Raw genomic sequence first — 18,013 nt, 5'->3', positions numbered from 1 at the left:
ATTTACACAGCCTCCAAATATCTCCCCAGAAAACTACTTAATTCATTTCAAGGGAAAAAGCAGAAACCTTAAAGTGAAGACATCTAACTGATTCTCTTCAATCAAGAGATCTCTGTTGATCAGAGATCAGCAGCAGTAATGGGACAAACTGGTATCATGAAACACAAAAAACAAGGATGCTATCCAGATGAGAAACCAAAGATACATAAGAATAACTAAATGCACCATTTAGTTCTGAACTGAGTCTGAGACCAAACTAGGTAGCTATAAATGACATTATAAAACAACTGCTCAAGTTTGAATATCGACTGAATTAGCTGTGAGTATTGCATCCAAGTGAACTTTCCAGATTTTATTTACTTGTTTCTTTGTTTGTTTGGGGAGGGGGATGCCATACCCGCAGTGCTCAGTGGTTACTCTTGGTTCTAATCAGAAATGACTCCTGGTGGGCTCAGGGGGCAATATGAGATGCTGGGGATTGAACCCAGGTCAGCCATATGCAAGGCAAGTGCCCTACCTGCTGTACTACTACTCTGGCCCCACTTCCCTGATTTTAATCGTTGTACTGTGATTATGGATGAAAACGTCCTTATTCTTAGGAATTCATACTGATGTATGTAAGACTAATGAGGCATTATGTCTGCATCTTACTCTCAAGTTACTGAGAACCATGCATGTGCCCATGTTTGTGTACCTACTATGTGTTTGTATGAGGGTGAAGAAAATAAAGAGAAGAATGATAAAATATCCTTGGAAAGTACTGTCAGTCGGGAAATCTGAGTAAAGTATACATTGAAGTTCTTTGTCCTAATATTGCCATTGTTCTCTAAGCTTTAAATCAAACCCAAATTAAAATTTAAAAAAAGAATGGTATTTTCTCTATACTTAAAAAGTAGATTATGGGGCACAGCAGATAGGGCGTTTACCTTGCACATGACCGACTCAGGTTCAATTCCCAGCATCCCATATGGTCCCCTGAGCACCGCCAGGAGTAATTCCCGAGTGCAGAGCCAGGAGTAACCCCTGTGCATTTCTGGGTGTGACCCCCCAAAAAAACCCAAAAAAGTAGATGACAGCAGGGGCCAGAGCGATAGTACAGCAGGTAGGACATTTTCCTTGCATGAGCTCAACCTGGATTCGATCCCATGCATCCTCTATGGTTCACTGAGCACTGCCAGGAGTAATTACTGAGTGCAGAGCCAGGAATAACCCATGAGCATCACCGAGCATGGCCCAAAAGGCAAAAAAAGATGACAGGGATTGAAATGATAATACAGAGATCTGAGTGAATACTTTCCATGTGCAGGCCTAGGACTCAATTCCCAGTCTCTCATGCCTCTCCTTCACCCCCCAGAACCACTAAAATGGCCCTGGTGCCTGCTAGCAGGAGCAACACCACATTTCTGGGACCAAGCACTGGGACATCTGGCCCATATAGCTGAATACCACTGAAAGTGACTTCCAAACTCTTTTAAAACTGCTTAGGAACTTCCTCCAACAAATGGCAAAACTATGGAAACCTGGGGGCCCTCTGAGGAAGACACAGTCTTGTGTTAGGAGTGACTGACTTGAAGTCTTCCGCAATACCATCATCTGCACTAAGGATCCCAATGCACAAGTTACTCACAGCAACGCAGTTTCATGTCAACTGTAGGAACAATCTTGTTGACGAGCCAAACATCTTCTTCCCAACTGACTATGTTGCCGCCCATACACTTCATGAGATCCTCACTGTCCAGGATGTGGTCCCAGAGTTGAAAATAGTACAAGCTGCTGGTGTAGGTACGCATCGTCATCTTAATTAGGCTGTCTTTGTTTTTGAGAAAATGTCCTAGAACTAGAGTCCCATTAGATGTCAGCTTCTGTGGTTGATCCATCATGACCAGTATCCTTTTCTTGTTCAGAAACAGCTCTAAACGGCCTTTCACCCCATTCCACATCAAGCACAGCCTGTGCCACCGTAAAGGAGTCAGATGGTAATGGATATAAAAGACCCTGCCCAAGTTGTATAATATTAGCTTTTTATGGTCACCAGCAAGTCCCAAGTCAATGGTTTCTTGTCCCGGAAAGGTACTATTAATAATGTAGTAGAAGGCCATCCAATCAGTTGGGGTGTCATTCATGAACACCAGATCAATGCATGCTGTGAATCGACAGAGTTCAGGAACTGTTTTGGTCAGGGTTACATACGTGTCTGCTCTGCCATAAAAATCCAGCCTTTTCCCTTGTAGTGAAAGGGCATCTGTCCAAATATCAGGAAGCAGAGAGAGAGAAAAAACAAAAGAAATTTCAGGTCATAATTTGTTAATCATATTTTAAATCAAGGTGATATCATACTATTTTAAGTGAATAACAATGCAAAGGAGTTAAACTAGCTTTTATATAAAAAATAATCTCTTAACATTACCATTGGTACTATTTTTGTTCTTATTAACTATATTTTGCCTGGGTTAATATGAAAAGTTAGTGTTCCCAAAGCACACGCCAACTGGACAATTTGTGGAAGCAGTTAGAAGTATGTGACTAGTAGGGAGGTCAGGGAAGAGGCCAATGAAGAGGCAGCTTCAACTGAAAATTTGTCACACATAATCTGCACTCATATAATCAAAATATAACTATTTCCATCTATCTAACTGCCTTATTATATTCATGGTACAACAGCAATTTATTTCTCCAATGTCTTTGCCTGAGTCAAATTACCTGATTTATTTTGTCCTTGGAGACAGTTACTCATGGAAAATACTGACAAAGACCTGAAGAATGACCAACTAGACAACACTGAAACCCCAGGACTTCTGCTGGTACTCAGGAATGGGAGAAAAGGCATCACACCGAGTACAACTTGATTCCCTCCTTCAGAGGGGTTATGGCAGCTTGAAGCAGTTATAAATGGTCAGAGGTCCAGTTACCCACTGGCTCTTGAGTCAGACAGCCTGGGCTGAAATCCCAACTCCGACTCATCAAGAGTGTTAATTTGGGCAAGTAATTTAATCTCCCCATGCCTCAATGTTTGCTTCCAAAAATGGAACTTCAGGGGCTGGAGCGATAGCACAGAAGCTAGGGTGTTTGCCTTGCACGCAGCCAACATGGCCAACCCAGGTTCGATTCCCAGCATCCCATATGGTCCCCCGAACACCGCCAGGAATAATTCCTGAGTACATTAGCCAGGAATAACCCCTGAGCATCGCCAGGTGTGACCCAAATAGCAAAAAAAAAAAATGGAACTTCAGAGCCACTAGAGTCTGCATGCACAGCACAAGGGGCCACCAGTCACTTTAGATTCGATGCTCCATAAAACCCCTAGCTACTGACCTTACAAGATTGTTTGAAAATGGATTGCAATGGAGTATACAAATCCTCAAAGAGTAAGGGGTTTTTTTTGAGGGGAGTGTATCAAACTAAGGATCTTATACATATGAACTATCTACTCCCCACTAAGCTCTATTACCAGCCCATGGTTAATCTTTTGGTGGACAACTTGGCAATACCTAGGAGAACTAGAATTGCATATGCTCTGTATTACACAGGAAAATATTTTTTGTGTATTTTAAACCACGCTCTGTGATTCTTAGTAATCAATCCTGGCTTAGGAGACCATGCAGTGCCAGGAATTGAATTTTGTCCAAATGCGCGCAAGGACAAAATATCTATATCTATGGCCTTTCATAGAAAATTATTGATGAATGGGGATGTCACTGTCCCAAACCTTATATACCAGGCCACCAGGCAAATATCTGAGGATTGACAAACATTGACCTGATTCCAGTGCCAGCACTGTCCAAGATGAAACATAAAAGGTGTTAAGGCATAATAGGATTCCAACCTCTCTCTGAATTAGGGTTGCCACCCAGGCATTGCCATTCAAAAATATTGCTGCTTCCAACACACTACACAGGCTGGAAGAAAGTGGCTTCTTCCTTGTTTCTGGGAGAAGCTCCTCTCTACTGAAAAATTCTAGATATTCTCTGGCTCTATGGTCTTCTCTCCCTCCATCACTTCTCTAAACATCTTATAAAATCAAACAAGTATATTCCTGCCCTCCACACACACATTCGCAAACATATACACATATGCATGTGTTCACACAATCACACATGTATGTGCTTGAATTCATACTGTCCACCTGCCAGGAGCCTATTTCTGAATTGTCCATGGTAGATGAGCAAATCCTTAAGTCTGTTCCTGCCTTACGTGATAATATTATCTTATCAACTTTCACAATCACAAGTTAATCCTTAAAATCATAACTTCTATGGATCTCAAGTCTCCATTATGGTTGTTTAATATTGCTTCTATGCTCTACCTGCAAAATGACATCAAATATATCATTTAAGAAGTTTTATTGTGAGCATAAATCTTCAAGACTTATTTGTCCATTAAAAGAGTATGCATGGGGCCAGAGTGAAAGTAGGGCATTTGCCTAGCCTATGGGTAGGGTATTGGACTAGCACATGGCTGACCCAGGTTCGATCCCCTACATCCCATATGGTCACCCAAGCACCACCAGGAGTAATTCCTGAGTGCAAAGCCAGGAGTAACTCCTGAGCATTGCCAGGTGTGACCCAAAAAGCAAAAAAAAGAATGCATTATAATTTTTTTCAATTTGTCAAACAAAATTTATTACTGTATTTTTTTAAATTTTTATTAGTGAAACACCATGAGGTACACTTGTAGATTTACAATTTTTTGTGCTTGGGTTTCGATTATACAATGATCAAATACCCATCCCTCCACCAGTGCCCATTTTCCACCACCATGGATAATATCCCTCCCACCCCCATCCCCCCCATCCAACCCTGCCTCTGTGGCAGGAAGAATGCATTATAATTTTATATAGTCTACCAGACTGTATAGCAACACACTCATGAAAACCTAAGTGCTAAAAAACCTGAATTCACAACTTACAAACCCAGAAATGTAAGATCAATAATATAACAAGATGACCTCATTATTTTTAAAGCACATGATGCAGCAGCAGTGAGTGATGCCCTTTTGACCCGATAGAATGATAGCATTTTAGGTTGACAATATCCAGTATTGATGAACCTATGCGGAAACAAGTCACCTTTATACACTACTGGTGAGAGTACCAATTACTGAACTCTCTCTTGCTTGTTTGCTCTCTCACTCACTCTCTCTCTCTCTCTCTGTCTGGCAATTTGCCAACACCCATGAACTTTCTAATTGTGTATGTACTTTTGATACAACAATTCCATTTCTATTGATTTATTCTGGACAAACATACACAAAAGTATATAAACATGCAAGTACCAGGATATTTATAGCAGCCTTGTTTGTATTTGAGAAAATAGAAAAATCTGTATGCCTATCAATAAGCGACTAGATAAGCAATTGTTACTCAAACAAACAAGGCAGATCTATGTAGTCATGGAGACATGTCCAGGGCTAAATATTATTTTAAATTGTAGATGTGTAAGTATTGATGCAGTATTTTCCTACTGAAAAATAAAATAAGAGAACAGAGAAATAGTACAGCAGGTAAGGTGCTGGCCTTGAATGCAGTCAACCAGGTTCAAACCCCCGCACCATGGTCCCTCAAGCACCATCATGAGGACAGAGCCAGAAATAAGCCACACCCACAGTCAGGTACACCCCTAAGCCCCACAGATAAATAACTTAATTAAAATTAAGAGAAAATATGTTTAACATATACACAGAAAGGTCTAGGAGCATACAAATAAAACAGTTTAAATTGATTGCCCTTACAGAAATGAGAATATCAAGGACAAAAAGAAGTGAAGCCTACAAGTAAAATGAGGAAGTGTGGCAGATAGGAGATAACATAGGGGCAATGGTCAGGGTCTTTAGCTATATTTAGCTATGTGTAGTAGAGGTGAGTAAATTGTATACATCAGAACTATTAGAGCCAACCCTATTGCAAACATGGAACCCAGACTATAATTAAACCTTAAAATGAGTCTGTTAAGAAGGTGGACTGGGGAGAAGGGGAGGAACCATTGGAGATTGATTGAGAGACACTGAAACTATGGTTGGTTTAGAATTGGAAAACTATTTTCCTGAAACTATTATTAACAGTTTTGTAAATTACAATGCCAAGGTTATAAAATTTTCATTATAAACTATAACCACATAGAAAGCTACTGGTGACATACCCATAAAACTCTTCACTTTTTTTTTTTTACAGTTGTAGATTTACAATTTTTTTTGTGCTTGGGTTTCAATTATACAATGATCAGATACCCATCCCTCCACCAGTGCCCGTTTTTCACCACCATGGATAATATCCCTCCCACCCCCATCCCCCCATCCTCCCCTGCCTCTGTGGCAGGACAATCCCCTGTGTTCTCTCTCTCCGTTTGGGTGTTGTGGTCTGCAAAAGAGGCATTGAGTGGCAAACATGTTCAGTCCATAGTCTACTTTCGACATGCATCTCCCCTCCTGGGAGGATCCTCCAAACATCCTTTATTTGGTGCTCCCTTCTCTATCTGAACTGCCCTTTCCTCTAGGATACCCGGCTGGCCTCTAAGTTATGGAGTAATCCTCCTGGTGCTGATCTCAGCTATTCTTGGGTATTAATCTCATACTTTGTTACTTTATATCCCCCAGATGAATGCAATCTTTCTATGTCTATCCCTCTCTTTCTGACTCATTTCGCTTAGCATGATACTTTCCATATTGTACCACTTGTATGTAAATTTCATGACTTCATCTTTTCTAAGAGCTACATAGTACTCCATTGTGTAGATGTACCAAAGTTTCTTTAACCAGTCATCTGTTCTTGGGCATTCAGGTTTCTTCCAGTTTCTGGCTATTGTAAAGAGTGCTGCAATGAACAAACAAGTGCAGATGTCACTTCGACTATACATTTTTGCTTCTCTGGGATATATTCCCAGGAGTGGTATTGCTGGGTCAAATGGGAGCTCAATTTCTAATTTTTTGAGAATCGTCCATACTGTTGTCCAGAAGGGCTGAACCAGTGGACATTCCCACCAACAGTGAAGGAGTGTCCCTTTCTCGCCACATCCACGCCAGCATTGGTTGCTTTTGTTCTTTTGAATGTGGGCCAGTCTCTGAGGTGTGAGATGGTATCTCATTGTGGTTTTGATCTGCATCTCTCTGATGATTAATGATGTAGAGCATTTTCTCATGTGCTTTTTTGCCATTCGGATTTCTTCTTTGAGAAAGTTTCTGTTCATTTCATTGCCCCATTTTTGGATGGGACCAATGGAACAGTGTTGAATACACTGACATCTCCCCTCAATCATATGATCATCTAATCTTTGATAAAGGTGCGAGTAATGTGAAGTGGAGTAAGGAAAGCCTCTTTAATAAATTATGTTGGCATCATTGGACGGCTACATGCAAAAAAATAGGCTCAGAACTCTGCTTAACACCATGTACAAAAGTAAGATCAAAATGGATTAAAGACCTCAACATCAGACCAGAAACCATAAGGTACATTGAAAATAAAGTTGGCAAAACCCTCCATGATATTGAAGCTAATGGTATCTTCAAAGATGCCATGCCACTGGCCAAGCAAGTGAAAACAGAGATAGATAAATGGGACTATCTTAAACTAAGAAGCTTCTGCACCTCCAAAGAAACAGTGACCAAAATACAAAGACAGTCTACAGAATGGGAAAGGATATTCGCCGAATACACATCTGACAAGGGGTTGATATCCAGGATATACAAAATACTGGTTAAACTCCACAAGAAGAAAACTCTTCACTTTTAACATATTTCTACTATTAACATTGATCTATAACATCTTTATATATGAATATATATCTTACATAAGTTATTTTTGCTTCCTTCTCTAATCCCTATCAATTAGCACTATCCTTCCGCTGTTTATTGATTTGCTTGAGCAGGCATCAGTAACGTCTCCTGAGACTTCTTGTTAATATTTTTGGCATATCGAATATGCCACAGAGAGCTTGCCAGGCTCTGCCGTGTGGGCGGGATACACTCAGTAGCTTGCCAGGATGAAGGAATTGAACCCGGATTGGCCATGTGCAAGGCAAACTCCCTACCCTCTGTGCTATCGCTCCAGCCCTATCAAGTAGATTATCTAATGATCAATTTGGATTAAAAAACAATATAAAATGTTTTTCAAGTTGGGAATCTTGGGTTGGAGGGATAGTATAAAACATAAGGCCTTTCAGCTCAGACAGAAAAGGGAGCACCAATCAAAGGGTGCTGGGAAGATCTGCCCAGGATGGGAGATGCCTGCTGAAAGTAGTCTATGGACCGAACATGATTGCCACCCAATGTCTCTTCTGCAGACCACAGCACCCAAAAGGAGAGATAGAACAAAAGGGAGTGTCCTGACACAGAGGCATGGTGGGATGGGGGATGGGGGGGTGGGAGGGATACTGGGATTGGTGGGGGTGGAGAATGGGCACTGGTGGTGGGATGGGTACTCGATCATTGTATAACTGAAACCCAAGCACAACAACTTGTAAGTCTATAACTGTACCTCATAGTGTTTCACTAATTAAAAAAAAACATAAGATCTTTGCCTTGCATGTAGAGAACCCTAGTTCAATTCCCAACACCACAGGGTCTACAAGCACAGTATCCAGAGTGATCCCTGATCACAGGGCCAGGAATAGTACTTGAGCACCGTCATATGAGAACCCGCCAAGAAAGAAAGGAATGAGAATCTTTAAAAGTGTGATTTGAAGGATTTTCACTTTTTACAAAACTTATTATGGTAATATTTGCATGTTTAATATAATTATGTATTTATAACCAGAAAACTCGACTCCAGTCCGAGTAGGCTTGGAGATCTCAGCCCCGGAACCCGCGTGGCTTTGGTCCTCTGCCAGTACCTTCATGTGTGCGGAGAGTGGTCTCAGCATGGTGGTGGCTGGTCCTGGAGGTCTTCGGCTGCCGGAGCCCTGGTCGGGGCGGGGAGGAAAGCTCAACCCGCTCCCCTCCAAGGGGTCTGGGCAAGGAACAGCCAGGCGCGGAGGCAGAAGACTGCACTGTTCTCGTCCGGGAGCTGGATTTTATAGTCTCTGAGTCTTGGCCGTTGATGGGATTACACGGCGCCAGGGGGCCAGGTGGTGGGTGTGACCCCCGCCTACTGGGATTTGGAGGATCTGGGTGGAAGATGCTCGACTCCAGTCCGACGTCTTTTCAGGACATCTTTTTATGACATCTTATTATCTCATTCCTACTTTGGACAAACTTGCAGGCTATAGAATGTAGCCTGCCCACAGGGCAGAGTCTGGCAAACTCCCCGTGGCGTACCAAATATGCCAAATACCAGTAACAATGATGGGTCTCATTCTCCTAAAGAGCCTTGAATATAATCTCAGGGCTAGGATGAAAGAGACGTTACTGGGGCCTGCTCGAGGCAATCGACGAATAACAGGACGATGAAATGAAATGAAATGAAATGAAATGAAATGAAATGAAATGAAATGAAATGAACCAGAAAACTAAGAATGAATACTTGGAGCGAAGAAGATAAATGGATAAATAATAGATATGTAGGTATTGTATTGCAAACCATAATACACAAAAGGAGAGAAAGTAAAAGGGAATGTGCCTGCCATAGAGGCACACGGGTAGGGGAGGAGGAAGGGGATGGAGGGAGGGATACTGGGAATATTGGTGGTGGAGAATGGGTACTGGTGGAGGGATGAGTACTTGATCATTATATGACTGAAACATAATCGCGAAAGTTTGTAAGTCTGTAACTGTATCTCACAGTGATTCATTAAATAATAATAATAATACAATTTAAAAATAAAAAATAGGTAGGTGATATATAAAATGGATGGATAGGCTCTATCATTAACTCTAATATAAACTGTTTTGTAGATCACAATGCTTAAGCTATAAAAATTTCATTATAGGGGCTGGAGCAACAGCACAGAAGGTAGGGTGTTTGCCTTGCACACGGCTGACCGGGTTTGAGTCCCAGCATCCCATATGGTCCCCTGAGCACCGCCAGGAGTAATTCCTGAGTGCATGAGCCAGGAGTAACCCCTGTGCATCGCCGGGTGTGACTCAAAAAGTTTCATTATAAAATATAATCATGTAAAAGGCCACTGATGACATACTCATCAACTCTTCACTCTTGAAATATTTCTACTGTAAACATTGGTACATAAATCTTTGAGTATTTTAATACACACATATAGATATGCATATTATACCAGATGTGCAATGTGCAAAGGTGTCAAAGGGTCTGTGGGAGAAGAGAGGGTTTGCTATAGCATTTAGCCCTGCAGCAGAGTCTAGAGGAGTCTGAGGGTGAAAAGGTGGACCAGAGACTTTGTCTTCCTGTTTGGTCAAGCAAGTAGGGTTCTGTGCTAGGCCTCTCCAGGGTCTGCTTTAGTTGTGTCTTTGCATATGACTTAACTATCTATTTCCTGAGAGAGAGAGAGAACCACTAGTTACCCTTCTTGAGATTTTGCAGAGTAAATTTTATTTAGATACAAACAGAGTGTGTTAACAGTGGAGTCCAAAGAGCCAGCCTACAGGGGCCAGAGATGTGACTCAGTGTCAGGGCATATGCCTCGCAAAGAAGAAGAACTGAGTTCCATGCCCTACACACACACACACACACACACACACACACACACACACACATCAGATTTGACTTAAATCCCAAACCCGCCCCTTACTGAATGTAAGTACATGGGCAATTCCTGCACCTGAGTGCTATTACGACAGTGGTTGGTTTCTACTGAGCGCTATAGAAACAATAAATAAGTTCATCAGAGCTCTGAACTCCGGGGAGATGGAAGAATTAATTACCTGGGTCACAGGGCCACTGTGCAAGATGAAGCAATAATCACGAACGAGCTGTGGAATGTGAGACTGTTTATAAATCACAAGTCTCTGAGTAAATGTCAGTTGCCATGTTTACCTTTGTCAGCACGAAAAGCCTCTCTCAGCCCCTGTGACACCCTTGCATGTCCACTGAGTCTGCAGCGGCCTCCATCCCTGCAGCGGGGGCTGGAGGAGGCTGGCCAGTGAGAAGATGGACCAGGGGCTTTGTGCTCCTTTTTGGTCAAGCAAGCAGGGAACTGTGCTGGGACCTCTCCAGGGTCTGCTCCAAAGGCCATTTGTGTCTTTGAATACGATTTAACTATCCATTGCAGATGTCTGCTTGGACGCAGCCATCTGTTCCCTGGCAATTTTCAAGTCCAAATTGCATGATTGCTCCCCTGAAGCATGTTATCTCCCGATTTTGGTCCTCAGTAGCTCTTCACCTCGATCCTAGATCCTTTTTCATTTTAGGTTGCAGTTATTGTTTCAGCTCTTAACACAAAGTCAACTGAACCCTCCCATCACCACTACCATTCTACAAGTAACATCCTATCTGCTTTTGGAAAGAAAATGTAGAAATGATTCAGATGCAAACAAAGACTGCCAAAGTTCCACCAGCTAGGGAAAACCACTATCTGCATATTGGTATCATTCTTTTGGATTTTTTTTGTTTGGGGCCACACTTGGCACTTTTCTGACCCTTTTCTGCATTTATGCCTGGCTCTGAGCTCAGGGATCACTCCCAGGGAAGAGGGGGAGAGAAAGGGAATCAACTCAGGTGTGTTCTTTGCAAGGCAAGTGCCTTACCCACTGTACTATCTCTCCAGTGTTTAATATAGTGCTTTGGGATTTATTCCCCTTGAACACAAGATTCTATTGTTTTTATGTTTCTGAGATCACACTGTAGGATAAACTTGGTACTCCCTTTCCTCACTTCACTCTAGTGCAAGTGTCTTCGGTTAGAAAAAAAATTCTTATCATAACCTTCATTTAAATAGGCCTTGATATGGGGCTGGAGAGATAGCACAGCGGGTAGGGCGTTTGCCTTGCACGCGGCCAACCCGGGTTCGATTCCCAGCATCCCATATGGTCCTCTGAGCACCGCCAGGAGTAACTCCTGAGTGCAGAGCCAGGAGTGACCCTGTGCATTGACAGGTGTGACCCAAAAAAGCAAAAAAAAAAATAGGCCTTGATACAATCTCAAGAGTGTCAGTGTCAGACACCTTTAATAAGAGGGGGTAACGGGTGGCCCTCTCCCACCAATATTTAACCTGGCACTGGGAGCGTAAAGGTTCAGTGCTTGGTCTAGTGGCATAGTGCCAGGAATCTAACTCAAGGTCCCGAGCATGAGGGGCATGTGCTCTACCACTTTAACTCCATGCACCAACAATTAAATGCTTTTAGATCCACACCTAGTTTTTGTGTTCAGGGTTGACTCTTAAGCTTGGTGCTTGGAGTTAATTCTAGAAGGTGTTCAGGGAAAGATGCAGTACCAGGAATAAAACACAGGACTTCAACAAGCAAAGCATGAGAACTTTAAGCCATCTCTCCAGCCCCCTAATTTTTTTTATAATTGAGATATCATTGATTTACACACTTTTGGGCTTTTTTTGAGCCACACCCAGCATTGTTTAGGGTTACTCTTGGCATATTCCTCCAGGTTGTTCCCAGTGGTGCTTGGGAGGCCACATGGACTGGGGCTTCCTGCTTTTAGCCATATTTCAGGCCCTAGTTTACAAGATTGACTAAGATTCCACTCTACGTCTCTATACAAGCCATGCACCACTTATCAACATACTGACCACCCAGTGACCAAGTGTACAACTGTGGTCTCTACATAAAATCTGGGTGGGTCCTGGGCTATGCCATCTTGGTTTGAATAACCATAGTCTGTGAGGTTGACAAAACACCCAGATCTCCTAGCAACAAATGTCTTAACTCAATCCACCAGTACTTCACGAAAGCGCTTGAGAAGATTACACCACTCCTGGCACCCCAAGGTCTAGTTTCCATCCAACTGACCCCCACCTGCTGATGTTGCCCCCACAGGCCCTATTTTATTTGTAATGTGAAAGTTCGTGTATCATGAGACACACCCTTTGCACCATTTTCAAGTGTACAATGCTGTGGCGTTAAATAGGTGTTTGAAGAAAAGCATCATTATCTAGTCCCAGACATCATCATCACCCCAAAACAGAAACCCCAAAGGTGGAGAGGAAATTTGGGGTTTGGGAGGGAATGGAATGGGGTTGAATACAAGTGGTAACAAGAAAGAAGTGAGAGGTCTTGAACACTTTGGTGGTGGAGGGGCAATAACTTATTACACCAAGTGCATAAAAGACTATCACCAACCATGTTACCTTAATTATAATAAAACTGAGATTGGAGAGATAATATAGTGAGTAAGACACTTTATTTGCATGTGGTTTGAGCTCAGACAGTGCATACCCGTACCAGGAGTGACCCCTGAGCACAGAACCAAGAGGAAGCCCTGAGCACTGAGAATGGTTGTCCATAAACCAAAGAAAAAATTGTTTTATTTTTGTTTTGGGGGTCATGCACAGAGATTCCCAGGGCTTACTCTTGACTCTGCACCCATGTCAGTGCTCAGGAAACCATATGGGATGCCAGGGATTGAAGCTGGATCAGTCGTGTGCAAGGCAAGTGCTCTACTCACTGTACTATTGCTGCAGCCCCTCCCAATTTTATTAAATAAATGAAATATAATAATGAAGGGTCTAGAGCAATAGTACAGGTTGTCATGCACACAGCCAACCCGGGTTCACCCTGAGCACCACCTGGGGTAATTCCTATGTACAGAGCCAGGAGTAATCCCCAAGCATCACTGTGTGGCCCCAAAACAAAACAAAAAAAGGAAGATTATAATGACATGGAAATGCCATACCTTTTAAGTAGTCACTCTCCTTTTGCTCCTCCCTTAGCCCCTAGCAATCACTACTCTGCTTTCTTTCTCTGTGGATTTGCGTATTCTGGAGGATTCGTATCAATGAAACCATAGTGCAAGAATATTGGCACTCTAATGATTGTTGGGATCCTCTCTGAGGATTGTACTACTTCCACTGTGTGAGGGAATGGAATGGGGTGCTGGGCTCACACTCTTGGGTAGTTCTGCGCATGCACATTTTGCCTGCAGTGCTCACAGAAGGGGCACTGTAGTGCTTGCTTAGTTGCTCACCGGGCATCACACTTCCTACCACTGTTGCTCACTTAGCTTTCACTCATTGTCATTTTGTTGTTGTACTCCTACATACTCCCAACAACAGTGTGGCTATAAATAACTTGAAGTGCCAGGAATCACAATAGAAGAATTTCCATTATTCCCCTGGGCACATGTGGCTACACCAGGGATAAAACTCAGGATCTCAAACTTGAAAGCTGGGTATTCTAATCCAATGAGCTACTCACGCAGGCCCTAAATATCCAGCCTCCACCAAAATCTTCCTGTTATCTTTTGGGGGATAAGCTGATGGTTCTCAGGGTTTACTCATGACTATGTACTCAGGGTTGGAGCGATAGCACAGCGGGTAGGGCGTTCGCCTTACAAGCGGCCAACATGGCCGACCCGAGTTCATTCCTCCGCCCCTCTCGGAGAGCCCGGCAAGCTACCGAGAGTATTCGATATGCCAGACACAGTAACAACAAAGTCTCCAATGGAGACGTTACTGGGCCCGCTCGAGCAAATTGACGATCAACGGGAGGGTCTTTACCTTTACCTTTATGTACTCAGGGATGACTCCAGTGTGACTTGAGGGACCATATGTGGTGCCAGGGATCAAGTTGAGGTTGGCATGTGCAAGACAAGTGCTCTACTACCTCACTGGACCCTTGTATTATCTGATATTGTAATTTGTTGGTGGGTGTTCACACTCGACGGTGCTCTACATTCAGGGATCACTCCTGGAGGGGTTCAGGGGACCAGATGGGATGCTAGAGATAAAACCAGGATTGTCTATGTGCCAAGAAACTGCCCTTTAAGTACCTATAGATATGCTGTTCTATCTGATAAAGGCAATAGGCTTGACACAACCAGAGACTTGGCTTCTACTGTCAGTGCTTAATACTCAACATAATGGTTAGCACATTAAAGGTAATTTATAAATAGCCACTGAAATAATCACTGAAAAGGCTGCAAATTGGAGGATGCTGGGAGTTCTGCCCCTTGTACAAAGGTATCAGGAATGTGGGTGGATTATTTGGCATTGCACTGGCACTTCTGGATGTCAAACTAACCTAATTTAATTTTTGTTTCAGAGAACTATTGGCAAAAGAAAGTAAAAATTGCAATTCTTGCTTTTTTACTGTGCTGAAATTGAACTTGGTTTTCATGCATGTAAGGTGTGCACTTTACCACGGACCCACAATTTGTTGGAAAAGTCAGTGAGAGGGCCAGGAAGAGAGAGAGCTGCAAAGGCTGAATGCATGCTTTGCATGTTAGAGGCCTGGGTTCCATCCCTGGCACTGCGTGGTGCCCTGAGACCGCCAGGATTGACACTCCAACCCCAGAGCTGGGCATAGCTCCAAAGCATGCAAGCACTGATGAGTGTGGCTAAAACAAACAAAATAAAACAGAACAAAAATTCGATGAGTAAAAGTTTGAAAACTCTTATAATCCAAATTTTCTTTTGCATTTTTGACATTGTTTCCCTCTCCTTCCCTCTATTGTTGTGGGGGTTTGGTTTTGTTTTTGGCTTTGATTTTGGGGGGTTACTCCCACCTCTGCACTCAGGAATTACTTCTAGTGGTGTTCAGGGAACCGTTTGACATGCTTAGGATTAAACCCAGGCTGGCCATGTGCAAGGCAAGCACCCTACCCACTGTATTTTCTCTCCAACCCCTATTGTTGATGATGGTGTTGTGCTGACCACACACATATACGCATACATACACACAGACGTGGCTGCAGTACTTACACATTTATTTTTAGTTTTGTTTCCTTTGTTTCTTTATTTTGTTATGGGGTCAAACCCGGTGGTACTTCAGGCTTATTCCTGGCTCTGCATTCAAGGATCACTCTTGGAGGAACTTCAGGGACCAAATAATGTGCCAGGGGATGGAGCTCAGGTCAGTCACACGAGAAGCAAATTCCCTATTCACTGTACTATTGCTCCTGCCCCGTGTTCACACAATAAATTGTGGTGCTCATTGGGGACTATGCCCACACAATTGTATTCTCCCAACTTTGTACTCCTTTTCAGTTGCGCTTGCACATGTACTCTCTAGGGGTCAGACTCTAGTTGTGCTGCTCACACACGTTCCGGTTGTAGGACTCACTGGGATCTCTCAGTGATCACATATGTTCTGGCCCTGATGCTCACACATCTTTACGGTGGTTGCAGGGAATTGTGTCCATTTGTTTAGGTGTTCATATATACCTGGCTGTGTGCCAGAAAATGGTTTGCAGCACAGACAGCAGAGCTACCAAGATTATTCTTGTAGGAGTACCAGGAATTCAACTCCTGACTTTATGTCTGCAAGGTAGGTGTTCTACATCACTGAGCACTGTTGCACTGTAGCACTGTCCTCCTGTTGTTCATGGATTTGCTGGAGCGGGCCTAGTAGTGTCTCCACTGTGAGACTTTGTTGTTACTGTGTTTGGCATATCAAATACATCACGGGTAGCTTGCCAGGCTTTGCCTGTGGGTGAGATACTCTCAGTAGCTTGCCGAGCTCTCCGAGAGGGGCGGAGGAATTGAACTCGGGTCGGCCGCATGCAAGGCAAATGCCCTACCCGCTGTGCTATTGCTCCAGCCCCAAGTCACTGAGCAATGTTTTTTAAAATTTCAGTAAGGTACCTTTGTTTCATTTTTTTCCATTTCAGGGCCACCTCGAGCAGTGTTCAGAGGTGACTCCTGGCTCTGTGCTCAGGGATCACTCCTGGCAGTGCTTGGGGACCATACAGGATGATGAGGATGGAATCCAGGTTGGCTGCATGCAAGGCAAGCGCCCTCCGTTCTATAAGATCACTAAAGCCCCTGTCCCTTTATTTTTTGAAGACAGCACTAAGCAATCACCTGGTATTTTCTGGCCTTGTATTTCTGTCCTCTTGGCAAAGCTTCTCTTTTAGTGTTTAAGTGTTAAGAGATGGAGTATAAGGATTGTGTTTCTCCCTGCATTTCTCTGGCTGTCTGAGGGGAAGCAAAGGCATCACATTGGATGTGATCAATGGGAGAAACACTGTTTCTTCCCAATTAGGTGACCGACTTTCCTCTCTTTCACCCCAGATTTCTGATCCAGAGAGCCTATTTGAGCATTCATGGCAGAGTATATTCATTTGCTACAGCTTCTAGAACCGAGTAGCACAAACTGGGGAGTTTGCCAGATTTAACTGAATAACATCGCCACCACAAACTCATCATATCCTGTTTTTAACACAAGATTTTAAGCCTCACATAATGGTTGGCCCCCCCAATTTTTTTATCAAAAACTTGGCCCCAAATCTGTGACTGTTATGCAGTCAAACACAGGTCACATGAGCTTTTCTCTCATCGTTTCCAAGGCTGAAACTCTGAAAACAAAGTATCAGTAGTATTGATTCCCTTCTGAGGGAAAATGTGCTTTGGATCTCTCTCCTATCTTCTGATAATTTCTATTTCTGTAAGTTAATTATCTTTCCACAGGTGTTCCATGGCTTCTATTCAGTTACCCCAATCCCCACCTTAATTCATCACAAGGCGTTCTCTCCGTTTCTCGCCAGATCTCCCTCTTTACTATGGTAGAGGGTTATTGCTACCTGGGTGATGGTCTTGGTGTAGCAGCATGTATTTGAAGGGTATTTCATTTTTTAAAATTGTTTGAAACTGGAGAGCTCTGTGCCCCAAGTCAACATGGCCATAATGCAAACAAAGCAGATAATATAAGTCACTATCTGTCACCAACAACCTGTACTTCCTAATGATCTCGTGGGTCACCAGCTTAGCTTTGGATAGAACAGATTCGCCTCTAGAAAAGCATTCAACTTTTAACTTCATTTCTGTCATTATTCAGTTATCCAACACTTCCCATCGGCTGACTGCTGACCAGACATGGGACCTGCTAACCATTCTTCTTGGAATAAGCAGCACAGGAATTACCCCTGTAGAGGCAATGTGGTCATTCCTTCAACTCTTGGGTTCAAGATCCATATCTCACCCAACACAATAGATGTTCTTACTCATAAAGCCAAAGAGACTCTGGAAAATTTATCTATGCAGCGGGGTAAAATAGTAGTATGTGTCAA

The 18,013-nt window shown here is 43.0% G+C and overlaps 1 protein-coding gene across 1 annotated transcript in view; it reads right to left on the bottom strand.

The window, feature by feature from the left end:
- The window catches only part of ADGRG4 (adhesion G protein-coupled receptor G4), a 193,916-nt gene extending 189,763 nt beyond the window's left edge, over positions 1–4,153 (bottom strand). The window contains exons 1-2 of the mRNA XM_056130241.1: positions 4,117–4,153; positions 1,628–2,242 (exon numbers count right to left, since the gene is read on the bottom strand). Coding sequence (XP_055986216.1) covers positions 1,628–2,242; positions 4,117–4,153 — 652 coding nt within the window. The remainder of the gene's footprint in view (positions 1–1,627; positions 2,243–4,116) is intronic.
- Between the last annotated feature and the right edge of the window lie 13,860 nt (positions 4,154–18,013).

The sequence above is a fragment of the Sorex fumeus genome, unplaced genomic scaffold (genome assembly GCF_029834395.1).
Source record: "Sorex fumeus unplaced genomic scaffold, SorFum_2.1 ptg000075l, whole genome shotgun sequence".
Taxonomy (NCBI): Eukaryota; Metazoa; Chordata; class Mammalia; order Eulipotyphla; family Soricidae; genus Sorex; species Sorex fumeus.
This window is presented reverse-complemented; position numbering and strand designations above follow the sequence as displayed.